The sequence below is a fragment of the Terrapene carolina genome, unplaced genomic scaffold, assembly GCF_002925995.2.
Source record: "Terrapene carolina triunguis isolate 2854851 unplaced genomic scaffold, T_m_triunguis-2.0 Scaffold235, whole genome shotgun sequence".
In the NCBI taxonomy this organism is placed as follows: Eukaryota; Metazoa; Chordata; order Testudines; family Emydidae; genus Terrapene; species Terrapene triunguis.
The window spans coordinates 2410210-2438024 of record NW_020664586.1 but is presented as its reverse complement, the minus strand read 5'-3'; the positions used below and the strand labels follow the sequence as shown (position 1 = coordinate 2438024).

The 27815-nt window shown below is 57.6% G+C and overlaps 2 protein-coding genes across 3 annotated transcripts in view; one reads left to right on the top strand and one right to left on the bottom strand.

Moving 5' to 3' along the window:
* Positions 1 to 8634, top strand: part of GNAI2 (G protein subunit alpha i2) — a 189918-nt gene extending 181284 nt beyond the window's left edge. For both annotated transcript variants that reach the window (XM_024193622.3, XM_024193623.3), the window contains 2 exons: positions 6392 to 6616; positions 8269 to 8634. In XM_024193622.3, coding sequence (XP_024049390.1) covers positions 6392 to 6582 — 191 coding nt within the window. In that variant the 3' untranslated portion in view covers positions 6583 to 6616; positions 8269 to 8634. The remainder of the gene's footprint in view (positions 1 to 6391; positions 6617 to 8268) is intronic.
* A 1219-nt stretch (positions 8635 to 9853) lies between these two features.
* GNAT1 (G protein subunit alpha transducin 1) lies at positions 9854 to 21757 on the bottom strand. Its single transcript, XM_024193615.1, has 8 exons — positions 21652 to 21757; positions 19569 to 19611; positions 18847 to 18988; positions 18443 to 18600; positions 17223 to 17351; positions 15733 to 15862; positions 14429 to 14582; positions 9854 to 10044 (listed from the first exon to the last, which is right to left on the bottom strand). Exons 1-8 carry the CDS (start codon positions 21755 to 21757, stop codon positions 9854 to 9856), a joined length of 1053 nt encoding a protein of 350 aa, XP_024049383.1.
* Positions 21758 to 27815: the final 6058 nt, after the last annotated feature.

The window sequence follows — 27815 nt, the reverse complement described above, 5'->3', positions numbered from 1 at the left end:
GGCAAGCCTGCCCTGCTGCGCCCGCCGTCTCCAGCCCCAGACTTGCGGCACCGTTCGAGGTCCAGGAGCACGTCCCGACGCCGCTCGGAGTCCCGGCGCCGAATGTCACCTCGGCACCGGTCGTACTCGCGGCACCGATCACCTTCACGACGCCGTTCCAGATCCCGGCACCGTCGTGACGACCGGCACCGCTCGGGCTCAAGGAGGAGCTCCCGGCACCGGTACGAGCGCCGCTCGGGCTCGAGAGGCCGCTCCCGGTACCGGGCCTCCTCGAGATCTTCGTCCCGCTCCAGATCGGGCTCTCGGCACCGAAGAGACTACCGGCACCGATCCCGATCTGGATCTCGGCACCGTTTCCCGGCACCGGGCAGGGACAGATCGCCCTACGACCGGCACCGATCGGCACCGTACCATCCGGTGCCGGTGTCGGTGCGCTCGGCACCGCCGTGGCCATCGAGGTCGGCGTCCCGTTCCTCGGAGGCGGAGGCCACCCACCTGGAGGAGACAGCGGAGGACCCTACGCAAGCTCCTGCGCATTGGTCCTTCTGGACGCCGTGGGCCTACCACCAGGCGCAAGGCGCCCCTCCTTCTGCGTCCCGCTCGGCACGCTCCGAGCCCAGGGTCCCGGAGGCCACCATCTCCCGCCCCCCACCAGGTGGTATGGAGGCGCCGGTGCCCACTCCGGTGGAGGCCCTGGTCCCAGGGGCTGCTGACGTTCAACAGGAACAACTGGAGCAGGAACCACCCTTGGACCCCTTGCCACCGGGGGGATCTTCCTCCTCCTCCCCCGATGAGGCGGTAGCGGGCACATCCGCCATGGGTCCGCCTCCTATTGACCTGCGAGCGCACCAGGACCTCTTGCGAAGGGTGGCGCGCAATATGGACCTCCAAACGGAGGAGATCGTGGAGGTGCACGACCCCATTGTAAATATCTTGTCAGCGGACGCTCCCTCTCGCGTGGCGTTACCGTTGATCCCGACCATTCAGGCCAATGCCACCACCATCTGGCAAACCCCGGCCTCGATTCCACCCACGGCCAGAGGAGTGGAGCGGAAGTACTTTGTCCCCTCCAAAGACCATGAATATCTGTATACCCATCCTCAGCCGTGCTCACTGGTGGTATCATCGGTGAATGCACGGGAGCGCCATGGCCAGCAGGCCGCTGCGCCCAAGTCGAAGGACGCTAAGCGCTTCGACTTGTTCGGACGCAAGGTCTACTCGGCGGGGGGGCTCCAACTCCGAGCGGCCAACCAGCAGGCGCTCCTGAGCCGCTACTCCTTCAACTCCTGGTCCTCGATGGGGAAATTCAAGGAGCTGGTTCCCCAGGAATCGAGGGAGGAGTTTGGGGCTTTGGTAGAGGAGGGTATGCGGGTGGCGCGCACCTCCTTACAAGCCTCGCTTGACATTGCAGACTCGGCAGCTAGGACCCTGGCGTCGGGGATAGCCATGCGGCGACTCTCCTGGCTCCAGGTGTCTGGCTTGCCACCAGAGCTACAGCAGACGCTACAAGATCTGCCGTTTGAGGGACAGGGACTCTTTTCAGAGAAGACTGACGCGAGGCTCCAAAACCTCAAGGACTCGCGGACAATGATGCGCTCCCTGGGGATGCATGTCCCGGGGCCTCAGCGCAGACCCTTCCGGCCACCGCCACAGAGATTTTACCCTCCCCCGCCGCGTCCTAGACAGGACTTTGCCAGGCGGCGGGGTCGAGGGGGCAGGCGGAGGTCGACCGGCCCTCAACCTGGTCAAAACTAGGGACAGCCTAGGCCACCTTCAGGGCCTAGGCAAAACTTTTGAAGGTGCAGTCGAGGACGGCACCTCGGCCTGTATCCAGGATCCAACTCCCCCCTTCCGGGATCGCCTCTCCCGCTTCCACCGTGCTTGGTCCCTTATAACCTCGGACCGCTGGGTCCTTCGCACGGTGGAGAGGGGATACGCCCTCCAATTTTCCTCGCCCCCCCCCTCCCACTCCCCCTCCCCGTCCCTCTTCAGGGACCCCTCTCACGAGCAACTCCTTACACAGGAGGTTTTTGGGCTCCTCTCTTTGGGGGCCATAGAGGAAGTTCCATCGGAGCTAAGGGGCAGGGGGTTTTACTCCCGCTACTTCCTGATACCCAAGTCAAAAGGGGGTCTACGGCCCATCTTAGACTTGCGCGGACTCAACAAATTCATAGTAAAGTTGAAGTTCCGCATGGTTTCATTGGGGACCATCATCCCTTCACTGGATCCTGGAGACTGGTTCGCCGCCCTCGACATGAAGGACGCTTATTTTCACATAGCGATCTATCCGCCTCACAGACGTTTCCTGCGATTTGTAGTAGGCGCAATGCACAACCAATTTGCAGTCCTTCCCTTCGGCTTGTCTTCGGCTCCCAGAGTGTTCACAAAGTGTCTGGCAGTCGTCGCGGCCTTCCTTCGTCGACAAGGGATACAGCTGTTCCCGTACTTGGACGACTGGCTGGTACGCGGCCGCACCAGGGACCAAGTGCAGGCTCATGTCCGCATGGTGACACACACTTTCCACGAGTTGGGCATTCTACTCAACAGAGAAAAATCCACCCTGGTACCAACTCAGAGGATAGAGTTTATCGGGGCAGTCCTGGACTCCAGACGTGCCCAAGCTATCCTCCTCGACAGCCGCTTTCAGACCATCCTAAGCATCATTCAAGGACTCAGGACTTTTCCAATCACCACCGTAAGGACTTGCCTGGCCCTATTGGGCCACATGGCCTCGTGCACGTACGTGACCAGGCACGCCAGGCTACGACTTCGCCCACTGCAGGCTTGGCTGTCATCGGTCTACCGTCCTCATCGAGACGACCTGAATATGGTGGTCACGGTTCCGGCCTCGGTCCGGGCCTCCCTCACCTGGTGGACGGATCGTACGGCGGTCTGTGCAGGAGTACCCTTTCACGACCCACAACCCTCCCTCCACCTAGTCACGGATGCTTCATCTCTAGGTTGGGGCGCTCACCTCGGAGAGCACCATACCCAGGGCCTCTGGTCCGTGGCCCAACTAGCCCTCCACATCAACGTCAGAGAGCTGATGGCGGTGCGCCTAGCTTGCCAGACGTTCCTCAACTTCCTACAGGGCCGTTGCGTGTTGGTTCTCACCGACAACACCACGGCAATGTTCTACATCAACAAGCAAGGCGGAGCCCACTCATCGCTCCTATGTCAAGAGGCCATTCGCCTGTGGGACTTCTGCATCGCCCACTCGATACATCTTACGGCATCCTTCCTTCCTGGAGTCCAGAATACGCTGGCGGACCGTCTCAGCAGGTCCTTCCAGACACACGAGTGGTCAATTCGCCCGGACGTCATCTATTCCGTCTTCCAGAGGTGGGGATTTCCCCAGATCGACCTCTTCGCATCTCGGGCCAACAGGAAGTGCCAGGTATTCTGCTCCCTGCACGGACGAGCCCCGGGCTCTCAGTCAGACGCCTTCCTTCTAACATGGAAGGACCACCTGTTCTACGCCTTCCCTCCATTTCCGCTGGTCCACAAGGTACTGCTCAAGATCCGCAGGGATCATGCACGGGTGATTCTAGTCGCCCCCGCCTGGCCGAGGCAACACTGGTACTCCACACTGCTGGATCTTTCGGTACGAACGCCGATCACGCTCCCCTTGAGTCGGGACGTCATCTCCCAGGACCACGGCCGGTTGTGTCACCCCGACCTACAGTCCCTCCACCTCACGGCGTGGATGCTCCATGGTTGAGTCGGACAGAGCGGCAGTGCTCGCAGGCCGTCCAGCAGGTTCTGCTGGGAAGTCGAAAACCCTCTACGCGAACCACTTATCTAGCCAAGTGGAAGCGGTTCTCCTGTTGGTGTGAGCAACGAGCTACTTCTCCCTTGCAGGCACCTATCCCCTGCATACTGGAATACCTCCTGTCCTTAAGACAGCAAGGCTTGGCGACATCCTCAATCAAGGTTCACCTCGCCGCTATTTCCGCTTTCCACCCAGGAGAACTCACGTCCTCGGTCTTCTCTAACCCGATGGTGGTTAGATTCCTCAAGGGCTTAGACCGACTGTACCCACAGCAACGACAGCCGGTTCCGACGTGGGACCTCAACCTCGTGCTCTCCAGGCTCACAGGGCCTCCGTTTGAACCATTGGCGACCTGTTCACTCCTGTACTTATCCTGGAAGACAGCCTTCCTCGTGGCCATCACCTCAGCACGACGCGTCTCTGAACTCAGGGCGCTGACATCCGAGCCCCCTTACACGGTGTTCCACAAGGACAAGGTGCAGCTTCGCCCCCATCCTGCCTTTCTTCCGAAGGTGGTGTCACCTTTTCACATTAATCAGGACATATTCCTTCCAGTCTTCCATCCGAAGCCGCACGCTACTCGTCAAGACCAGCGTTTGCATTCCTTAGACGTTCGCAGGGCCCTGGCTTTCTATATCGACCGTACAAAGCCATTTAGGAAGACAACGCAACTCTTCGTTGCAGTGGCCGACCGGATGAAAGGCTCACCGGTCTCTTCACAGTGCCTGTCCTCTTGGATTACGTCCTGCATTCGTGCTTGCTACGACCTGGCCGGTGTACCGACGCCACGCCTCACTGCTCATTCCACGAGGGCCCAGGCCTCCTCGACTGCCTTCCTGGCTCAAGTACCGATCCAGGACATTTGTAGAGCTGCAGTGTGGTCATCGGTCCACACATTTGCTACTCACTATGCGCTGGTGCAACAATCCAGAGACGATGCTGCTTTCGGGTCAGCGGTTCTGCACACAGCAATGTCTCACTCCGACCCCGCCACCTAGGTGGGGCTTGGGAGTCACCTAACTGGAATGGATATGAGCAAGCACTCGAAGAAGAAAAGACGGTTACTCACCGTTGTAACTGTTGTTCTTCGAGATGTGTTGCTCATATCCATTCCAAACCCGCCCCCCTTCCCCACTGTCGGAGTAGCCGGCAAGAAGGAACTGAGGGGGCGCTGGGTCGGCTGGGGTATATATCCAGCGCCATAACGGCGCCACTCTAGGGGGCTCCACAGCCGACCCACCGGGGTTGCTAGGGCAAAAATCTTCCGACGATCGTGCACGCGGCGCGCGCACACCTAACTGGAATGGATATGAGCAACACATCTCGAAGAACAACAGTTACAACGGTGAGTAACCGTCTTTTCTCACCCACCTTGTCTGTTGCTCCACTGACACATTTGCAGCCCAAGCCTGGGAGCACGGAAAGGGAGCTGAATAGCCCCCACTGTAAAGTAGTGAGGGCTGCAGGCTGGGCAGAGCTCAGCAACACTTGTGGCCACAGGGAGGAGTCGCTCGAACTGCTCGGATGTGTGGCTGGGTTCTCGGTTACTTGTCGCTGTTGAGGTGGGTTGTTCCGGCCCCTCTGCGCCCAGGCCAGGGTACAACTGCAGTCAACAGAGCCGCTCAAATTGGGGTCATTTTAACCAAGTCGGAGACTACGTGAGACTGGTCCAATGGTTAGGGCACAAACCTGCGACTCAGCAGACTCTGGTTCAATTCCCTGGTCCCCCATCTGTGTCTCAGTTTGCCCATCTGTACACTGGGGATAATAGCACAGCTCTTCTGCACAGGGGTGGGAGGTAAATACAACATAGTGTGAGGTGCCCCTTAGACAGACTAATGGAGGAAGTATTCCTGGTACCCCAGGCCCAGCTCTCTCCACCCCATTTCTACCATGGTACACAGCAGACAAAGGGACTTCAGAGACAAGTGCCAGAAAGGAGGTGTGGAGAGACGGGGTCAGAGATGAGTAAGGGGGGACATGACTGACAAGGTGCACAAGTGTATGGATGGTCAGTGACGTGGTTCTGCTCACAGGGACAATTGGGGACATTGAAAGGCAACACGCTGAATACTGCTGAGGGTACTTTTTCACCCAGTGTATATTTAACCTGTGGAACTCATTGCCTCAAGATCTCCCTGAAGCCAAGAGGTTAACGGGATTCAACCAAGGCTGGGGCACGTGTATGGCTGAGAAGCTCCACATTTACACTGGCCAGGAGAGACGCATGGGCGAGGCTTAGTTTTTGGGGTCACGCTTTCTAGAAAGGGCCGGCGATGAAGGGTTAGTGAATGAAGACTGGGGCATGTGTTGGATGGCTATAAGCCGTGGTCATAAGCAACCTATACACTCTCTAGCAGTCAAATAGCCATTTATTAAAGTGTCTGTTGTTCATTTATTAACCCTCTATAGGCTGCTTGCAAACATCCCTATGGTGTAAAGTGTGACTGTGCCCGTGGCACACACCTATCTCGGACACCAGGTCAGGATCTCACTTTCTGCCTGGGGAAACCGAGGCACTGCCAGGGGAAGAGACCAACCCAGGATCAGCGCTCAGGGGGCTCCTCTTAGCATTGTGCCCTGTACGCAGGTGGCTCATCTCCTCCTCCTCCTCCTCAGGGGCCAATAAGTACGATGAGGCGGCTGGCTACATCCAGAGCAAGTTTGAGGACCTGAACAAGCGGAAGGACACCAAGGAGATCTACACACATTTCACTTGCGCCACCGACACCAAGAACGTGCAGTTCGTCTTCGACGCCGTCACCGATGTCATCATCAAAAACAACCTGAAGGACTGCGGGCTCTTCTAACGGCGGAACGGCACCTGCTGCGGAACAGGGGAAGGTGAGGCTGGCCGGGGAGGCCCCAGTGTCCAGCGAGGGCTCAGCGATAGAGGCCTGGGGGACAGGGGGGAAAGGCTGGTGCCCAGAGACGGCCTGTGGAGGAGAGGCACTGATGCCTGGGCTGGAGGAGGCCAGGCTGGGGAGCTCCGGGGCTGGCTGTGCAGCCAGGGTCCTTCTCTCTCCACGTCCCCGTCAGCCCCTCAGCCCTGGGTGCATGAGCAAACGGGCCCTTCCTCCTTCTCAAGCAGCCCTACTGAGCTGTGGTGCAGGGCGGCCCCACTGCATGGATCAGCCCATGGGGGAGCCTCTCAGTAATGTACAAGGCAGGCAGAGTATAGGCCAGGGCGACGTTTCCCAGAACCTCGCTCTGTGGGCTGCTGCTGGGGGAAGGGAGCTGCGGGCCCATGAGGAGGGGGCTAGGGGGCCAGCAGGCCTGTGGGGCGGGGCCTGGAGAATGCAGCCTCTCTACTTCGCGTAGTGATCCTGTCCCATGTGGGGCAGATTGGAGCCCAGTCGTTGTGAAATCCAAGCCACCCGGCCCCCAGCCATCGCCTCCAGTTGCCCTGGTGCTCTATGGTGGGGAGCCCAGGGGTGGCCCGGGGGTTGGGGGAGCAGAGGACTAGCTCTAGGTGGTACAGGTTGCAGCAGGCCCAGGCGTTGGGCCCTCCCTGGGGAGGCCAGTGGGGGAGAGGGGGCTCTTACCCTTGCAGCACCCACGTCCAGTGTCACTGACGTGCCTGAGGCCAGGCACAGGGCCCAGCGGTGCCGGGGCACGGGGCTTGTGCCCATGTTCTCTATCCAGCCTGAGACGCCATGGGAAGGGCGGCTCCAGCCGGGATCCAGCCAGCTCCCTTTCCCGGGGCGGCTCACGCTCAGCATGGCTTTACAAAGCCAGCTGTGCCGGGGGACGCTGCTCAGCCGCCCGTCTCCCTGCAAACAGGCCGAGCCAGGGAAGCCGGGCTCTGGGGAGCCTGGGTTTCACCCGTAGCCCCTGGGGGAGGGACTCCAGCAGCGACTCGGGGAAGCTGCATCCTGGATCTGGTAGCTGGTGCCTCCGCCCCATCCTCACAGTCCCACTGCCCTCAGCCCGGCGATGCCGGTTTCCCCTTGAGGGGAGGGTGCTCCCCCGGGGGCTGTGTTCGAAGGCATGTTCAGGGCACTGTGAGCCAGGCACTGCCGTTCCTGATAGTCCTGGCAGGCAGGTGGAACCTGGGCCCTGCCCCTCCTGTGGCAATGGGGCCACACACACACGTTGCTGAGCCTGCTGCAGCCTTGGCTGCCGGAGCTGCGGGTGTTCAGATCCAGAGGTCACTGGTTCGATCCCCATGGCTGATGACCTACCTGGGGGCATAGCATTAAATGGGCACCAAAGGAACTGCCTTGTGTCTCCCCTTCCTCGTCTCTCTGCCTCTCCCCCGCAGTCCCATTGGGGGCTGCAGCAGGGCTGAAGTGCTGCCCGTGGGCCAGTCGGCGTTTGGCCCCCCACTGGTTTGCACGTGTCTGTCCTCAGTCTGGTCTCTCCATACTCCAGACCCTCCCGTTAAGCCTGGAGAGTCCCACCAGCTCGGGTGCCGGAAGGTAACGTGGTGATCAGCCACAGCCGCGCGCCCGCGGGTCTCAACAGTATAACTCCTGGGTGCGTCTCTCTTCTAGGATTACTTGAATTGCATGTACCGGAGGAGAGGCTGTCGCCGACGAAGGAAGGACTGCACCATTTAACAACTTCTGCTTCTTGGTTTTTTGTTTTGTTTTGTTTTTTTCCCTCCTAATAAAAGACTTTGGTTAATGATCATAACACGAAGGCAGGTCCCATCTGGGTCCCCCAACTGCCTGCTGCAGGCCGTGTTTCTGTCTGAACCTGCTTGGTATTTCCCCCCCCGGCCACCCCCACAAGGACTCATGGGTCACACAGATCAGTGGCTGCAGATTGGGACATTTTCATCCGGTTAAACTAAAACGCAGCAGCTTCAAAACAAAACAAAAGATTATTTTGGGGGTGGGGGAAACCCACATTTTTAATTTTTTTTTTTTTTTTTTTAAACTCCGGTTGGAATTGCTCCCGACCGTCCTCACTTAAGAAATCACTTTCCAAATGTTTACATTCGAACCGTTGCTCTTTCACTGGGGGGGGGGCTCCAGCAAGTCCCTCAGACTCCTGTGATTTGCACAGACCAGCAAGAAAAAAAAATCAACATTCCTTTAAAAACAAAAAAGAAAATCATATTTTACATTGCTTTTTAAATGAGATCTTTTTTAAAAACTATTTAACAAAGTCCAGTACTAAATGGTCAAGTTGTCCTCACAAAATCTTCTACAGTTAAAAAAAAAAAAAAAAAAAATTGTGCCTTGAGGGGTGTTAGTACGTTTACATCTGTTCCATAGTTTGCTCCGACGTGAGTTGTGTTTAGAATTGGGTTCAAATAAAATCTCCCCTCCAGATCTCCAGGCCGGACTCGGTCCCCAGCATGGGGAGAACACGGCCCAGAACCTCGAGCCACATCTTTTCCCATCAGCAGAACTAGATTTCTAAGGGCTAAGACGCCAGCGAAGGACTAAGCGGTGGTGATCACGTCCGCTTCTTTCCCGTTCCTTCTCCTCCCCTGCCCCAGTGGGCAGGGATTGCTCATGAGGTTGCTCTACTGTCAACTCTGTTTTAAATGTTGTTTCTTAGCTCTAACTGTAGCGTCGGTTGAGGAAACACTGCTGTATGTAAGCGGGCCCTGACAAGCTGCTCGGGGCCCTTAGCCAGCGACGGACGCAGCCTAGCTTTTATCACAGGATGTTTTACCAAATTGTTCACACGGTTTGAAATAATAAAATGTAGAAAGAAACCCCCCCGTTTGTGCTGCTTTGATTGGCTCCATCCCCAGCAAAAGGGAGTTTGGGGGCCTGTTGGGAGAGGGAAACCCCATGGAAAGCAGCTGTGAGCTTTGCCCCAGCCCCAGGGAGCTGTGCTCGCAGGACCAATGCTCTCTATTGAGCAGATAGGCTGCGGAGGCCACAAGACTGGCCACAGGATTGGCCTGTTCCATGCCAGGGATCCAGAACCCTCGGCACGGGGGGATGAACAGAGAGGCTGAGGCTAGATCTCTTTATTAATAAAAGGGGATGGGGATGTGGGACAGGGGGAGCAGGAGCCGTGATACCAAGGGGGTGATGGGTTGCCACAGCCATGGTACCGGGAGTGGGGGATGTGGATGTGGTACAGATTGGGAACTGCAGACATGGCTCTGGGGGCTCAGAAGAGGCCACAGTCCTTGAGGTTCTCTTTGATGATGATGTCGGTGACGGCGTCGAAGACGAACTTGACGTTCTCAGTGTCGGTGGCACAGGTCAGGTGCGAGTAGATCTCCTTTACGTCCCGGCGCATGTTGAGCTCCAGGAACTGGACCTTGATGTAGGCGCCCGCGTCCTCGAATGTGTTTGGTCCTGCGGAGGCACCGGTGCCAGGACAGAGTCAGGGGGCAGCTCAGCCGCTGAACTGGCTCTGAGCCCTGCGTGGAGGCACGAACACCCTATAGCCTGCCAGCAGCTCCCACCCCCCCAACCTGCTGTGAGGGCCACTGGCCCAAGGAGCCAGACACCCCTAGGCCATTACTGGGGCCCTGCTGCTGAGATCCCTCAAAGCTTCATCACCCCATTCACTCCATTTGCTCCCTTTTCTCCTCTACAGTCTGCTCCAAATGCATGTCTCAGATCCCCCTCTTCACCCCCTCCCCAGAAAATACCCAGGTTGGCTTAAACAGCAGGGCCGAGCTGCCCCCCAGGAAAGGCGAAGGGGACTTTCTGCCATCTCTGTGCCCTCCCCAGTTGAGGCGCCACTTGGGCTGGCACCCCCTGTCCCCAGAGTAAATGCAAGGAACCAGAACCACTGGTGGACAGTGGTGCTCTGCTAGGACTAGCCTCCCGGCCACTGACCCCTCACTGAGGGCAGCCCATAGCTTTGCTCCCGCAGGGAGATGTCCGTGGCCACTCCTAGTGTGGGCAAAGAATCTCACCAGCGTGATCAGCTCCTGCAAACACCTGCCACATGGGACTGGCAGAGATGCCCCGAGAGTTGGCAGTGGCAGGACATCTGGCTACGTCACCCAGCACTGAGGGGAGCCAGCTGGCACAGGGGCACTGACTGACTGCATGGCAGGGGTATAGGTGGCAGGGCCAGGACTGAGGGCAGAATTAAGGCTGTTCTGGTGGGGCAGGGGCTTGGGAGTGTGATGGGCGATGCAGTGGGCGGCAGAGGTCTGGGGGTGGTCTCTAAGTTGCTGCCATGTGGCATGATGGACAGATTCACCCCTCTCCAGTGAGTTCGGCACATCAGAGCCTCTGTGAATCTGGGCCCCAGCGTCTCCTCCCCAGCTGTGCAGCACTTGCCTTTGGGAAACGCCTGCTCACGTGCCCCTCCGAGCAGAGTGGCCGGGGGCCTGGTGAACTCTGCCCTGTGGGAGGGGGGCCACGCTGCCAGCCAGGGCAGTGCTGTCCCAAGGCACTGGGCTCTGAGCTCTTCACTCACGTGGTTGCTTGGCAAGAGAGAGACCCTGGAGTCCCCATCCCCAGCCTCCCTGCTCGCCCCTCCCCAATGCTCCCTCTGGGGCTCTCCCAAAAGGGCTCCCCAGGCTGGGGAATTCAGGGCTGGCCCCCCAGGGGACTTAGCGCTGCAAGGCGTTCAGATACCTGCATTCACAGGCCTGCGCTGGGCCCCCCTGGCCAGTGGGTGGAGCTGCTAACCAGTAGGAAATACTTGGGGGGTGGGGTGACCAAATAGCAAGTGTGAAAAATCGGGATGGGGTTGGGGGGTAATAGGTCCCTATATAAGAAAAAGCCCTGAATATCGGGACTGTCCCTATAAAATTGGGATGTCTGGTCACCCTATGGGGGAGGGGGGGAGCTAACCCTAGACCCTCAAAGGGACTTGGTCCTCAACCCCGTCCAGGATCTTCAGCTGGGAGCCCTCTTCTGGAGCTAGGGGCATAACCTGGTCAGTTCTAGTGAGGCTCCCATAATTCAACCACTGGGCAGCGGGCCCCATTGCACCCTAAAGCCTGGGCAGTAGGGCAGCTCCCCTTCTCTGCAGTGGCCTTGGTGAAAGTTAGGGTCATGACCCCGCCCCCCCAGGTTGGGCGCCGCAGGCCAGCCAGGCTGGGCGACATCTGGTCCAAGAATTCAGGGGAGGGCCCCGGTGTGAGCTAGGGCTCCAGGCAGCTCAGGGACATCATGGAGGTGTGAGAACCTGCAGCTTGCCTGCTTAGCTGCTGGCTTCACCCCCTGGCTGTCTGATGAGCATGGTGGGTCCTGCTCGGACGATCAGCAGACCTGCGCTCAAGCCCAGCAGCAGGGCGCTGGCTGCTCAAAGCATTCGTCCACAGCTGCCATGGCCCCTTCCCCACCTCACCCCAGGGAACCCGGCTCTGGCCCTTGGCTTCGGTTCCTGACCACTTACTCCTGCACCAACCACTAGGCCAACCCCCTGCATCCCACTCCCTGCCCGAGGCAGCTCTGCATATGCTCACCCACAGAAACCAGTAGGCACCATGGGACTTTAATGGTGGAAACTCAGGCACCTGGAGAGTTGACAGCAGCTGAGTGCACCCAAATGTTGGACTTAGGCAGCACTGAATTTGTGCTATAAGATGGGGATGTATCAGTTAGAAGTGACAAAGGAGGAGAAAGACCTGGGTGTATTGATTGGTTATGGAATGATTGTGAGCCGTCAATGTGATGCGTCCGTGAAAAGGCTAATGCAGTCCTAGGATGCATCAGGCGAGGTATTTCCAGTAGAGATAGGGAAGTGTTAGTACTGTTACACAAGGCACTGGTGAGACCTCATCTGGGACACTGTGCAATTCTGGTCTCCCATGTTTAAGAAAGATGAATTGAAACTGGAACAGAAGCAGAGAAGGGCTACTAGGATGATCCGAGGAATGGAAAACCTGTTTGATGAGAAGAGACTCAAAGAGCTTGGCTTGTTTAATCTAACCGAACGATAGCTGAGGGGAGATATGATTGCTCTCTCTAAATACATCAGAGGAATAAATACCAGGGAGGGAGAGGAGTTATTTACGTTAAGTGCAAATGTGAACACAAGAACAAATGGATGTAAACTGGCCATCAGCAAGTTTAGGCTTGAAATTAGACAAAGGTTTCTAACCATCCGAGTGAAGTGCTGGAGCAGCCTCCCAAGGGAAGCAGTGGGGGCAAAAAGCCTAACTGATGTCAAAACTGAGCATGAAAAGATTACTGAAGGGACAATATGCTGAGGTTGCTGAGGGATGATGATGGTTTGATGAAGTACAATGGCGTGTGGCCGATCCACGACAGCCATTAACAAATAACTCCAATAGCCAGTGATGGGACAGTAGATGGGGTGGGATCTGACTTACTACAGAGAATTCTTTCCTGGGTGTCTGGCTGCTGGGTCTTGCCCACATGCTCAGGGTCTTACTGATCACCATATCTGGGGTCAGGAAGGAATTTCCCCCTGTGTCAGATTGGCAGAGACCCTGGGGGATTTTCGCCTTCTTCTGTAACATGGGGCACGAGTCACTTGCAGGTTTATACTAGTGTAAATGGTGAATTCTCTGTAACGTTAAGTCTTTAAACCATGATTTGAGGATCTCAGTATCTCAGCCAGATGTTAGGGGTCTCCTGCAATGTGCAGGAGGTCAGACTAGATGATCACAATGGTCCCTTCTGGCCTTAAAGGCAGTGAATCTAAAATGGCATCAAGGTGCCCAAATCCCTGTATGGCTCTAGCCGTTAGGGAACAACACGGAGAGACACCCCCCCCCTGCATTCGGCCCCCTCCTTTCACACCCTACTACAGCAGAGGACTCCTCTAACCTGCCTCAGCAGCTCCACCCACTCCCAGCTGGCGTCGAGCACCAGGGAAGAGATGCTGAGTTCTAAGCAGGTTTGGCAGGATTCGATTTGTATGCGTGAATGACGTTAAACGTCGATTTCACCTGCATGTCCAAACCCATGAAAACCTCGTTCCATCGGGAAGGCTTGGCACATCCAGATCTGCAAGGGACAAAAACTGCTGCTGCTGCGTGAGACCGTCTCAGGGGCCCAGCTAGCACTGGGGATGGACTGAAACTGGACAAATGGTCTAATGCCTGAACAGTAAAGCCAGGCCTGATTTGTCCATTTAAGCAGATCTGTTTTCGATGGCTGGCCGGGTGATGGTGACAATGGTGCGGTGATGGCTTACACAGCTTTAACTGAATCTCAGCGTCTGCCGGCATTAAATAATTATTGTCTGTCCCATCCCACCCCAATCTCCCACAAGTGTGAATATTTAAACTGAGAGAAAAGTTAAAACCGCTGAAAACTCCGAATTGTGCACGACTGCGAAAATGTAAGTTGATAAAAAATCTTTTAAAATAAAAAAGCTCCATAAACATCAATACTAGCTGTCAACAGCATAAAAACTAATCCCCAACTTCTGCCAGGCCAGGGGAGGGGGACGCTGACCCTGCAGGGACAGCATCCTTTGCATGGAGCAGTGGGGAGATCTCATGGCCAGCGATGGAAGCACAGGTACATGCTGCCATATAGCTAACTGGTGGGCGTGTTTAGTGTACGTATCTGATCTGGTACTTAGCGGGCTGCTTGACTTCTGAGCTGTGCCCTGCAGCTGGTCCCCCCTGAGCCACCTTGTGCATAACGAATCTACACGTTGGTCGCTGGTGTTTAGATCCAGGCTCTCTTGGGTCTTCGATTTGTGAATCAAAACCCAGTTCCCCTGCACCCTCTCCCCCCACCCCACCCCACACAGGACGCGCAGCAGAGGGCCCGCAGCAGGCTGGGCACTTACCATCGTAATCGGGGAAGCAGATGCTGAGGTGAGCCTTCCTGATCTTCTCCAGGAAGACGTCCTTCTTGTTGAGGAAGAGGACAATGGAGGTGATGGCGAAGTAGCGGTGGTTGCAGATGCTGTTGAAGAGATGCAGGCTCTCGTGCATCCGGTTCTGGGGAAGAGCAAGGGGCCAAACGGGGCTTTTAGTTGCATCTCAAGCATCAATTTCCTGCCTCGTCTCCTGAAGTGTCTGGGGTGTGAATGGGAGGCCGGCTGGGCTTGGGCTGCTGGAGGACAGATTGCAGGGTCTCCTACCCTGTCTAGTTTGGTAACCCTTGTAGCCTTCGAGTGTGTGCTCTGCTGCTCCCCTGCGATCCCCAGCCCCTGCTGCCTGGTGGGTCTGAGCCCCACTAGCTCCTGTTAATAACAGAGAGATTTCTATCCAGACATCTCAGCATGCTTTACAGAGCCTAGGAGCATCATCCCCATTTTACAGCTGGGGAAACTGAGGCACAGAGCAGTGCAGTGATGTGGACAGGGTCACCCAGTAGGCCAGTGGCAGAGCCAGGCACAGAGCCCCCACCTTGAGTCGTGCTCCCCTCGCCCCCAGGCCACGCTGCCTCCCAACGGGCTGTCGTCTCTGCTTACTCGCCAGTTATTGGCGTTTGGAGTGAGCCCAGGGAGGCGACTGCTGTCACTCCAGGTAGATTATTTCTAGCTGTATCAGCAGCGTTAAATCCCATGTTAAACCTCCACCCCACAGCAGGATGTTCCACCCCACAGTCTCCGCCATCAGCAGAATGTAGGGTGACCAGATGGACAGTCCCGATTTTTGGGGCTTTTTCTTATATAGGCACATATTACCCCCTACCCCCGTCCCAATTTTCACACTTGCTGTCTGGTCACCCTAGCGGAACGGTACTGAGTGCCTGCCAGTGCTGGCTCTCACGGGCACTTTACCAAGCGTCTACCCGAGGCCATAGGCAGGGCAGGGACCAAAACACAGGTTTGCTAAAGTCCCCACCCGGCGCTGTGACCACAGCTCCACCACGCTGCCTCCCCGGACTCCGTGTCTGCACAGAGGATCAGACTGGCTAGCAAGTCTCAGGGGCATGAGCTGAATGGCTGGATGTTTTTGGAGGTGCTCTGAGATAGGTTGGCCTTGTAGGAGTTCTGCATGGATCTGAGGCCTCTGGAGTTCTTCCAGTGCTTGGGTTGCTACTCTGCTTGCACATGGCCTGGCCCCAGGCGCCTGGGCCCGACCGGCTCCCTCTGGCTAAGAGCCAAGGGCCTCGGCCCCCCGGTAGCTGGGCTCCACTCACCACTTCGTCGTCCTCCACCAGGACCATGTCATAGGCACTGAGGGCAGCGATGAAGATGATGCAGGTGACCCCTTCAAAGCAGTGAATCCACTTCTTCCGCTCGGAGCGCTGGCCGCCCACATCGAACATCCTGGGGCCAGGGAGAGGGTCCCTTGAGCAGCCAGGCTCCGAATTGGGCATGGGCCGCATTGCTAGCGTGGGGGGGAGAGACCTCCCGGGGGGACAGCTTCGCTCTGGACCCTGCCGCCTCTGCTACGGCTTGGGCTGAGGGCATCTCTGCAGGGGTGCCTGGCCATGTGCAGCCAACCGCAGCTCGGGGCTGGCCACAGCTGGGGTGACAGCTGCTGAGTAAAGGACTGTTGGAGACCTGGGCACGGCCAGTGGCACGGACCCTGCCCCCTCAGCAGGGACCAGTGTGGTGGAGAACAGTGCTGGGTTAGCTACAGAGCAGGCCTGGCACTGGGCAAGGGGTTCCACCACTCTTACCTGGAAGGACAACCCCCAGGGAGCTGTGGTCCATGCCCCCCAGTCCAGGCTTGGCTGGCACAGCTGCTGGCAGGGCTGGTTAGTGTCAGCTGTGGTGCCCACCCAAGGGGAAATGGTCTGAGAGTGTCATGCTGAGGATGGATGTGTTCCAGGCTGCCCAGCTCCTGGGCAGTGTCCACGTGACATCTCCTGTCGCAGCTGGCCAGGATCACCCAGCTGGGACTGGGGAGAGGTGGCTGGAGCAGGGAAAGGAACCTCCACAGAACAAGACGGGCGAGCTCCTGGGATGGGGGAGCAGGAGCTAATTGGAGGTTCTCACTGGGGGGCGGGGGCTGTTTAAACCCCCTGCTCTGCACACAATGGAAAGGCCACAGACCGCAGCCTGGCTGGCACAGCATGGTCCTGAGAGCCCCGGCTGGCACAGCTCTTGTCCTGGGTTCATGAGCACTAGATGGCGCCAGCCACTAACGAATGAAGACTGGGACAAGCCCTGGTGAGATCACGGTGCCAAGATGCAGCGAGCGGGAGCGGCCCCCTCCCAGGGCAGGGGCCTGGGCTGAGCATGGGGTTCAGCCAATCCCTGGAGGGGGCTGGGGCCGGAGGCTGATGGAGACTGTATCAGCTCAACGTGAAAACAGCCCTGGAAAGCAGAGGGCCCCAACCTCCCTGTTCTGGCATGTCGGTGCATTGCCACCCCGGCGCACAAGCAGCATTGGCCCAGCCAGCCACGGGCCCTGTGCCCAGCTCTGCCCGCTTGCTCCCATCCATCCCACTGCCCAAATCTCCTCGCTTTAACCCTTCAAATCCCAGCCTCCCCCTGACTGTCTCTCAAGTGCCCCAGGCCCCAGAGTCCTGCCCAAGCCCAGCGCCCCCTTCTCCTGTGCCCCACAGCCTTGGGGTGGCTCTCTGCACCCACACCAGGAGCTGGCTGCTGGAACCCCTGTTGACCCCTCCCCCTGGGCTGTCTGTGCTTAGCAGGGCCCCATTCCCGCACTGTGCCCTACCTGAAGTTGAGGTCCTTGAAGGAGAACTGGGTCTCGATGATGCCGGTGGTCTTGACCCTGGAGCGCAGCACGTCCTGCTCTGTGGGGACATAGCCGGGTGCCACCAGGCGCACCAGGTCCCTCAGGTAGCTGCCCAGGCACAAAGGAAGGGCCTGAAACACTCATCGCCTCGGGGATGGGATGGGATGGTCTCCATGCTCCCCATGCTCCCCAGGCCCAGAGTGGCTGGAGCCAAAGGCTGGGTGCTCTTCTGGCTGGGTGGCCCTGGCCGGATGGCTCAAGCAGGCGCATGGGGATCAGGGATATAGCCCTGTCGCTGCCTCACGCTTGTGTCCCGCTGGCCGGGGTCTCTTTGGGTGCTGTGCTCGGTGGCTTTGAAGGAGCGTTGACCCCAGCTCAGAGTGGGGGGCAGCGGCTGCACCAAAGCTGGCAAAGCTCTAGCGAGCACCACGAGAGGACTAGCTTCCAGCTCAGACGCCCATTCGCCCTCAGGCTGCGGGCTCCCTGGGGCAGGGCCTGGCTCTCGCTGGGTGTCTGGGCAGTGCCCAGCATGAGGGGCCCTGGGAGCTGGCTGGACCCCACCCACCCCACGTGCTTCTAGATTCTAGGGCGACCGGTGCCTAGAGACAGCTGCTGCTGCTGTTAGTTCTTTGTATTGCAGCGGTGCTGAGATCGGGCGCTGTATGGACATAGCGAAGGGCTGGCACTCTATAGCCACAGACTTCCCCGTGGGCACCCCGACTGCAACCCACCTCCCACCCCCTCTCTGCTTCTCCAGGAGAGGGGCCATGGCCCGCTACTGCCCGGCCCTGCACTGTCATCTGGGGCGGCTCTGAGTCCCAGTAGTGCCATGCCTCCTCAGCTTACACCCTCTTGGCCCCGTGCCTGCCTCCCTGTGCCAGTGCCTGGGGGGGCTCAGCGGAGGGCTGCCATGCTGCCTGTGCCAGAGGAATGGGACTAGGCACTGGGGCGAGCTGGGGAGAATCCGCCCTCACTCTCCCTCACATACTGGGGAAGATGAAAACCACTTGTTCTGACGTTCCCCAAACTCCTCCCAGCCTCCAGGTCAGTGCAAAGCCAGGGGAGTTCCTAGACCATCTCCATGGGACTGGCAGGCCACTCCCTTGCCAATGCCTCTGTGATGAGTTCTGCAGGGGCACCTGAGCCTGGCACTGCCTGGGTGGCATCTGCCCTAGGAGGTTACACAGGAAGGTTCATACTAGCCGGCCGAGTCGTTCAGCTGGTATTCCGAGGCTCGCTCGAAGCAGGCCTGGATGCCTGCGTCCTTCCAGAGGCGGGCAATGATGTCAGACATCTCCTTGGGCATGGTGCCCTCTTCGATAGTGTCAGCCAAGTGCAGCAGTTTACGGGCATCGTCCTGGGAAGACAGGGCGTAGCGGGGTCAGCTGCTTCAGCTTGGCCTAGGGCTCACCGGGAGGCACCAGATGCTATGAAATAAAGCCCTGTTGGCAGCAGGAATTGAACCTGGACCGACTGGATCTAAATGCATGAGCTAAACTACCCAGCTCTGCTGTCCAGGGCCGTAGCAGGCTCATCAACTGCTATATGTGGCCGAGAGGGGTGCAGAACCCCACCCATCCCCCTCCTGTGCCCAGCCGCTCACCTGCCGGGCCGTGTCCCCGTACTGGATGCTCAGCATGCCCATGGCCCGCACGATGGCCAGCATGGACTGCAGGGTGTTGCTGTAGATGATGGAGATGAACTCCAGGCACTCTTCCAGGGAGTATCCATCCTGGTGGATGATCCTGGTGGAGACAGGAGCAGATGGTGAGCCTGGGGGAGGCCGTGGGCTCCGTGGCTGGGCACTCCCTGGCAATGCCCAGCCAAGCACAGAGGGCACCCAATGGGCTGGAGGTGTTGCCACCGGCTTGCTCCCCTCCAGTGAATTTCCCCAACGCTAGCCTGACAGTATGGCAGCCGTGCTGCCTGAGGGGCAGTCTCAGCGCACTGCGGTGGGTTGGCAGAATTCCCTGGGGGTGAGGAGGGGTACTGGGGAGCCCCCAGAGGTTGCACCCTAGAGTATTGCAGCTGGGCATCACCTGGAAAGGCAGAAATCGGTGGAGGGCAGCATGCCACTGTCAGTAAAGGCTGCTGCTGGAGATCCTGTCTCAAAGAACCAGGCATCCAGGGTGGGGCAGGAGTGCTGGCTTTGGCGGGAGCTCCCAGCTATGCCAGCCCCAGCCTCTCCCAGCAGGGGGCGCTGTGGGGAGTGGGGCAGGAGTGCTGGCTGTGGGGGAGCTCCCAGCTATGCCAGACCCTGCCTCTCCCAGCAGGGGGCGCTGTGGGGGAGCAGGGCAGGCATCAGTGAGGTGTGAACCCACTTACTTCATTTGCTTTACAATTGTGCTCTTCCCAGATTCGCCAGCTCCTGGGGGACAGAAAGGAAAGTCATGGCAGGGAACATGCCCGGTGTGGAGCCCGACACAGCCATCTGGGTCGCAGTGCCGTGGGGTGCTGGACGGGTGTGACAGGGAGCCCGCTGCTAATCAGCTCCAATGGAGGGGGAACGGAGGGGGCAAGGGAGATGGAGAGCCACCCTGGGTGGCATGGGCATCACGTGGCCTGACATCCTCTGTGCCCATCCAGTTCTGCTGCAAATCCCTTGCTGGCACTGGTTGGATGGACCAACCCATTGGATGGACTAGTAGGGCCCTGGGGTGGGACTGGAGCCCACTGGGCTGCATGTGTCACAGGCCCCCCTCTGTGCTCGAACCACGGAGGCTGGTACAGCCCCAGAGCCTGCTTTTAGTGCTGGAGGGCCCCAGTTCAAGCGCTGGTGTGTTGGGCAAGATTGTGGCTGCCTCACGCAGCTGCCCTGGCCCACAGTCCCCTGGCCGCACTCAGTGCATGGCTGCGAAGCGAGCCGGAGAGTTGAGAACGGGGGGCAGGGCGGTACAGCCCTAATCTGCTTCTCTGCTGACACAGGGCTCTGGCTAATGAGATCAGCGCCACGGCTCACCTTAGGCACCCACGCCTGGACAGAGCTGCTTGAGCCCAGGTGGAGGGGCCCGTGCAGATGCTAGCCACAGGGGAAGGGGGCACTGATGCCACAGCAGTCTGTGAGCAGGGAGCTGGCGCAAAGGCACGCGTAGGCTCTGCCCCAACCTTGCCGTGTGGGAACAGCAGCTATTATCGGGTGACTGGACCTGCTCCTTGTCCACCTGGCCTGAGATGGGGCAGCCACAGCAATTGGGTGGAGGGAAAGGTACCACCCAGCCCATTGTACACGTGCGGGCTCCTGTGCCTTGCCTGGGACACCCTGCGAACCTCCGGGACAGCGTGAGCCTAGAGCCCATGGCAATCGCTGCTCTCGGACGGCCACTGTTGGAGGACTGAGATGCTGGTGGCCAGAGAGAGATGCAGCCTGGCCAGACAGGTGGAGGGTGACTTCCAAGCATCCTCTGCAATCACAGCATTTCAGACGCTCCTCTAAGAGCTCAAAGTGTGTCAGCCGCACAGCAGGTTAAACCAAGGCACAGAGGTTAAATGATGCCCCACCTCACCTCCAGCCTCCCCCCGCTAGATTGCACCCCCAGAGGGCTGGAACAGCAGGGTGTAAAGCCAGCGACAGCGGGCCAGACCCTCCCCTGGCGCAGCGCCATGAAATCAGCTAGGCAAGGGCCACAGCAGTCAAAGAGCAAAGCTGAGTCCCAACAGCTGGGGGTCTGTCCCAATGGCGGGTGGAGGAGCCGCTGTAGATTTACCTCGGCTGGGCCCAGCGCATTGTCTCTAAGGCACCAGCCCCATCTCTGTCAGTGTCAGGGAGCCAGGTGGGTTCATGTCAGTTGGTCACACACAGTTCCCCCAGACCCAGCCCCCAGGAGGCCAGAGCACCCGGCCTGGCGAGTTGGGGGCGCTCAGGGGCGGGGAGCTGGGCGTCTGTGCTTGTGTGTTTAATGCCGAGGGAGTCTGAACTGAAGCCCAGTGCCACCCGCCCTGCCTGCCTGGCACCACCCTGGGCTGGATCCCCCAGCGCCATGCCACGGGAGCTGCCCTTCCTGCCAGCATTGGGGCAGAGCCCTCTGGGAAGGCCCAGTACCACAGGCTTGCTGGTCAGGAGCTGGGGGGGGGTTGGTCAGGATGGGGGGGCTGGCTCAGGAGTGGGGGGACTGGTCTGGATCTGGGGGGGGGCTGGCTCAGGATGGGGGGCTGGATCAGGATCTGGGGTGCCTGGCTCAGAATCTGGAGGGGCTGGTCAGGATTGGGGGAGACTGGCTCAGGATCGGGGGGGCTGGTCAAGATGGAGGGCTGGCTCGGGATTGGGGGGACTGGTCTGGATCTGGGGGGGGCTGGCTCAGGATGGGGGGCTGGTCAGGATTGGGGGAGCTGGCTCAGGATGGGGGGTTGGCTCAGGATCTGGGGGGGCTGGCTTAGGATGCGGGGGCTGGCTCTATAGCCCAACACATACCCAAAAGCAGCAGCTTGACCGTTCTGGCGTCCTTCTCCGCATCTTCCTTGAGCTTCTTCTCCAGCTCGCGGGAGTGTTTCTCCTCTGCGCTGGCGCCAGCGCCCATGGTCCGGCTGGTGGTGCACCCACCGAGCTGCTCCTTTGCGCTCAGTGATGGGGGGAACCCTAGACCAGCCCCCGAGTGTCCGGCACCCTCGGCCAGTCTCCCTCTTCGCCCACCAGGAGCGCTAAGCAGCACCGTTCCCCACTGCCTCGGGCTCCCCAGGCGCTGACTTTGCCCCCACCCTGGCCCCGGTGCCAGCCACACGCCAGTTGGGGAGGATTTTGCAGGCTATGGCCGTCAGGTGTTCCCGGCCGCCCAATCTGTGGCAAGGACAGGTGGCCAAGGATCAGGTGTGGACCCACCCCGCCTCCCACCGCAGCCCAGCTTGGAGCTGACTTGCTGTGCTCAGCACTGCAAGCAGCCGTTGAGCCGCTGGCTTAAGCTAAAGCCCCTCAAATCTCCCCCTTGCTGAGCCCAGCGATTTCAAGCCTCATCTGCTCCTGGTCAGGGATGGGGCAGCAGGTTATACAGGCAGGGCCTTCTCCACAGCCCTGCACCCCACTCCCCGGCATGGGGGGCAGCATAGGTGGGCATAGGGCACAAAGGAGCATGCTGCTGGGTCCTGTGCTGAGCCCAGCCCAGCTGTACCTGCAGCTCCGGCACCAAGAGATTGAGTGTCCAGGAGCTCTGAGAACCACCCTCTACGTCAGCCAGTGCTGTGAGCTATTCGGGGCACCACCCACCGGAGCACCTAGCATGCCAGGGCCTGGATCTCAAGCTGCCTGCATGGCCACGTTCTAGATCCGTGTGGGCAGCTCCCACCATGGCCTGGCACGGGAGCAAGGGGGGGGGCTTCAGGAGATGGCCCAGCCGGCTGGGGGGAGGGGGTTGGCATGGAGCTGCTGTTTCCCTCCCACAGGAAGCTATGCCAGCTGGATTTCCTTGCCCCCTCCCAGCGCCACCATCCCTTGCTGCCCCATCAGGGCTCAGGGTGATGCACCAGGGAAACCTTTGAGCTCATCTCATCAGGCCCCTCTGCTCCCTGTCCCCAGGGCCGGTGCTACCATTAAGGCAAACTAGGCGGTTGCCTAGGGCGCCAAGATTTGGGGGCGCCAAAAAGCGGTGCCCCCAATTTTTTTTTACAGCGTTCCTGGGCTGGGCTGCCGGCGGTGCGTGTGGCTCAGACTCCCTCTCCCAGTGCAGCGGCCGCTCCACCTCTCCCGCCTCCCAGGCTTGCGGCACCAATCAGCTGTTTGGCGCTGCAAGCCTGGGAGGGGAGGTGAATTAGAGCAGGGGCAGCGTGCTCGGGGAGGGGGCGTAGCAGAAGTGAGCTGGGGTGGGGAGCTGCTGCTCAGCTCCGGGCGGGGGGAGCTGCCATGGGGGGGGGCGCCTCAGGGCAGAGGGGGGGAGCTGCCGCGGGGAGGGGGGGCGCCTCAGGGAGGAGGGGGGGGGCGGGGAGCTGTCGCAGGGCAGGGGGGGGGGCAAGGTGGAAGTTTCGCCTAGGGCGCGAAACTTCCTTGCACCGGCCCTGCCTGTCCCAGCCCTGCTCTCTGGCCCTCAGGGACTCAACCCCGCTTGCCCCCAGGAACTGCCCAGGGCTTGCAGATCCCCAGACCTGCTCCACCGCCCAACCGTCCGTCTGAGGGTGCCCAACACCAGGCCATACGCTTCCCTAGCCCCGCCACCACCCAACGAACATGCCTGCCCCTAGAGATGGGGCTCAGGAGACCAGATATGATGGATACACTGCACCAGCCTGGCCCATGGCCTCCAGCCCCAGACAGCCAGCCCCCTGAGTGTGGCGGCCTGGGACCCAGGGAGAGAAGGCTGAAGGGAATCAGAGCTTGGGGGTGGGGTGGGGGTGGGCAAAGGAGTTGTTGGGGAGCAGCATATCTGGGACAAATTGAAAAATGGGTGGGGGGGAATTGGGGGTTGGGCCATTTAAATGTTTCATTTCAACAAAGTTATTTTGCTTTTGACCATTATTAACCATGTTTGAGTATTGTGTTGTGTTATTTATTATTTCAAGCACTTTACAATGAAAGGAATGTTGGAAAGTGATGATCCTGTTTGGAAAATATTCACGGTTTCAATTATTTTTTTGGCTGAAAAACCTCTAAATAAAAATGTAGGAAAAAATCAGAACATTTTGCTATGTTGGGGTTGAAAAGACTCAGTGTTTTGAAATTCCTTTTAATTTTACTTTAAAAAAAAAATCAAAACCATTTAAAAAGTAGCAATAACCGGCACTTTACTGCTTGAGGTTCTGGTTTATGGTAAGTGTGATTGAGTGTGTGGGTTGTGTTGTGTGGGTGGCAAATGGGAAGGGGGGTGCTGCAGTCAGAAGCTACATGTGTTTGGGGCTTTGGTTGTGTTCTTATGTGGGTGGTTGTGTTGATTTCTGTGCGGGTTGTGTTGTGCTGGGAGAGTTGTGCGGATCTGGGCGGGTGGCAAATGAGGGGTGCTGGTTGTGTTGTGTTGGTTTGTGTGTGGAGTGAGTTGTCTGGGTCTGTGCAGGTGGCGAATGAAGCTGTGTGCTGCAGTGAGGGGCTATGCGTGTTTGGGTTGTTGGGTTGTTGTGTGAGTGGTTGCTGTGATGCTGGCAGACCAGATGCCAACTCTTACCCAGGCTGCAGGCATTAGCTCAGAACTGACAAACTCATAGCTGGAGACCAGAGCACTGCCGGAAGCTGGGAATGGATGACAGGGGATGGATCACTAACTTGATGATTACCTGTTCTATTCATTCCCTCTGGGGCACCTGGCATTGGCCACTGTTGGAAGACAGGATACTGGGTTAGATGGACCTTTGGTCTGACCCAGTATGGATGTTCTTATGTTACCTGTATGGTAGTTTTGCTCAAAATAGATATTAGTCTTATGAGAAACTATATAGCGTTTAGACCAGGGGTGGGCAAACTATGGCCTGCGGGCTGGATCCGGCCCCCCAGCCATTTTAAACCGGCCCTCGAGCTCCCGCTGGGGAGTGGGGTCTGGGGCTTGCCCCGCTCAGGCACTCCAGCTGGGGAGCAGGGTTGGGGGCTGCTCCATGTGGCTCCCGGAAGCCGTGGCACGGTCCTGCTCCAGCTCCTATGTGTAGGGGCAGCCGGGGGACTCCACTCTGCATGCTGCCACTCGCCCCAAGTGCCACTCCCACAGCTCCCATTCGCCAGGAACTGAGGCCAATGGGAGCTGCAGGGGCGGCGCCTGTGGATGGGGCAGCACGCAGAGCTGCCTGGCCACAGCTCTGCGTTGGAGCCAGAGGAGGGACATGGCCACTGCTTCCAGGAGCCGCTTGAGGTAAGTGCTGCCCAGAGCCTGAGCCCCTCCCCATGCCCCACACCCCTGCCCCAGCCCTGATCCTGCTCCTGCCCTCCGAACCCCGCAATCCCAGCCCCACCCCAGAGTCTGCACCCCCAGCCAGAGCCTGCACCCCTTCCCACACCCCACCCCCTGCCCTAGCCCTGATCCCCCTCCTGCCCTCCGAACCCCTCAGTCCCAGCTGGGAGCACCATCCTACAGCCCAAATTCCTCATCCCCAGCCCCTCTCCAGAGCTTGCACCCCCAACCAGAGCCCTCACCCCCTCCCACAGCCCAACCCCAATTTTGTGAGCATTCATGGCCCGTCATACAATTTCTATTCCCAGATATGGCCCTTGGGCCAAGAAGTTTGCCCACCCTTGGTTTAGACTCTACAAAACGCTTGTAAATTGCAGCCTGCCTTCATCTCACTTGTGATGTCTGTAACCCAGGCTATTGGGTAAGATTTAAGTGTTTGCTCTGAAACAGTAAAGCCCCACAGGCAAAAGCAAACCAGTGTGAAATGCTAGTTTGCCACAGGAGGTGCCATCTCCTGTCCAACAGGAGACGGGCCCTAGACCCCAGACAACCCTTGTGGAACAGCAGAGGACAAATGACTACGTTGATTGCTCCCCATCCCCCATTAAGAGGAGACCTGCGTGTGATCGCCTCCCTTTATCTTGGCAGAAGGGAATAAAAATCCCTGGCAGTAAGAAACTGCATCTGTTTGAACTCTAAAGGGCCAGAGACCCCAAACTGAAGCCAGAGACCCCCAGGGGCTGCCTCCTGGGGCCGTCCTGAGAGATACTTTGAATTGACAGATCTCACTACAACTCTGTCCTGTTAGGCCAGGTCTATTTTATACACAGAGCTTCTCCCACTGACACAGCTACTGCCTCGCGCGGAGGTGGAGTTATGAACCTGACAGGAGAGCTCTTTCCTGTCAGCGTGCAATGTCTTTGCCAGACATGCTACAATGCACATTTGTAGTGTAGACCTGCCTTTCGGGTTTAGTTAGGAACTCATTGGCGTGGATATGATTTGTAGCCAATAATTTGAGTTTATTATCCAGTTACTGTATGATGTTATAATTAATTAATATGTCATGAGATATAGAATCATTGTATGTTAAATAGAATTAATTTGTAGGATTATAGAAGTATAAGATTGATCAGTATTTAGAGGGAATCGTGTATTAGATCGCTAAGTAAGAAAGACTGAAACACAATACCTGTAGGCTGAGGCCTGCAAGATTTTAGCTTCGCTATTTTAGACCTTGGAGATAAGAAATGCTGACATAAGTAAGTGAGCGAAGAATAACCCGATGCCCTACAATTATGGGAAAAGAGGTACCAAGGGGTAATATTGTGAAAAATTATCCAGAAGATTAATTTTAAATCACAAAAATGCTGTAAAAATCTGTTTCTAACATGTGACTTAACCACAGGATACAGGTTGTATGTCAGTGTTAATGAGCATAAAGAGAACCTACACAACCTGTAGGAATTGGAGTCCCTAGGCCAAGTAACCAAAAAGAATCATTATAATCTCATGAGATTCCCGATCTACCATGGCAGGAGATAGCTGCGGGCAGTTTTGACTTCGGCAGACATGTCTACTCCAAATGGCTACTTTTCCAAATGTCTAGAAGTTCTGCGTCAGCCAGAGAAGTTGGCGCGCTCTGTTACTACCCTGTTTCCCCGAAAATAAGACAGTGTCTTATATTAATTTTTGCTCCCAAAGATGCGCTAGGTCTTATTTTCAGGGGAGGTCTTATTTTTCCTGGAGCTTCGGGGCCTTATATTCCGGGGTGGCCTTATTAGCGGGGAGGTCTTATTTTCGGGGGATGCCTTATATTACAGCGAGAGGCAAAACTGGAAGTAGGTCTTATTTTCGGGGGATGTCTTACTTTTGGGGAAACACGGTAGTAACTGAGAGCTGTATTTGCACGCCAGGTCATCCTGAATGTTAGGGGGCTTATTCCTTCACCCTCTCACTTCCCTGGTCCTTCTCGCATGAACAGAGAGCAACAATACCCGAAGTCCAAAGGTGCAAACAATTCAATGTTTATTGGGGTGAACTTCCAGCAAGCATGATTCCAGTTTCCTTCCTTAATGTCCCCCTTCCCAGCTCTGACACCACAGAGCCTTGCCTGTGTCCCTGTTCCTGTTCCTGTTCCCATTCCCTGTTCCCATTCCCCCCTTAGCAAAACATGATCCCAATTCCCCCAGTCCCTGTTCCCATTCCCCCCTTTACTTCCTGATTGACTGCAGACTATATAGTAAAACTTGAGTTCTGCTTAGCTATACCTTAACCAATCATTTTACTGAAATTTAACTAACCAATCCTAACATACTGTAACATGGTTATTTAACCAATTATATTCCACCACCTTAATTGGTTTACACCCAACAAAATTAATTATACAGCAGACAGAAACAATTACTGAACCAGACAGAGACCATGCAAATAAACATACAAAACAATACAGAAGCGAGGATTTCACAACTACATCTATACAGACATAAGGGTTTTCCAGCTGTGTCTATTGATAAGTAAGTTCTTACCAGACAGAAAACTATTAAACTAAATTTCCTTTTACATCTTCTAGGCTCTTCCCTTTCTCTGGAGGTGATAGTAGGGTTACCATATGTGGAGTGTCCCAAAAGAGGACACTCCACGGGGCCCCGGCCCCGCCCCCCGTCCCGGCCACACCCCCGCCCAAACTCCGCCCCCTCCCCCAAAGTCCCTGCCCCAACTCCGCCCCCTCCCCTGCTTCCCGCGAACATTTGATTCGCTGGAAGCAGGAAGCAGGTAAGCT

Coding starts and splice junctions, on each gene's coding strand:
- GNAT1 (XM_024193615.1), bottom strand. CDS start 21,757: ATGGGCGCTGGCGCCAGCGCAGAGGAGAAACACTCCCGCGAGCTGGAG. Junction 18,989..19,568: donor ACAATTGTAAAGCAAATGAA/GTAAGTGGGTTC, acceptor TGTCTCCACCAG/GATCATCCACCAGGATGGAT. Junction 15,863..17,222: donor TTCAAGGACCTCAACTTCAG/GTAGGGCACAGT, acceptor CCCTGGCCCCAG/GATGTTCGATGTGGGCGGCC.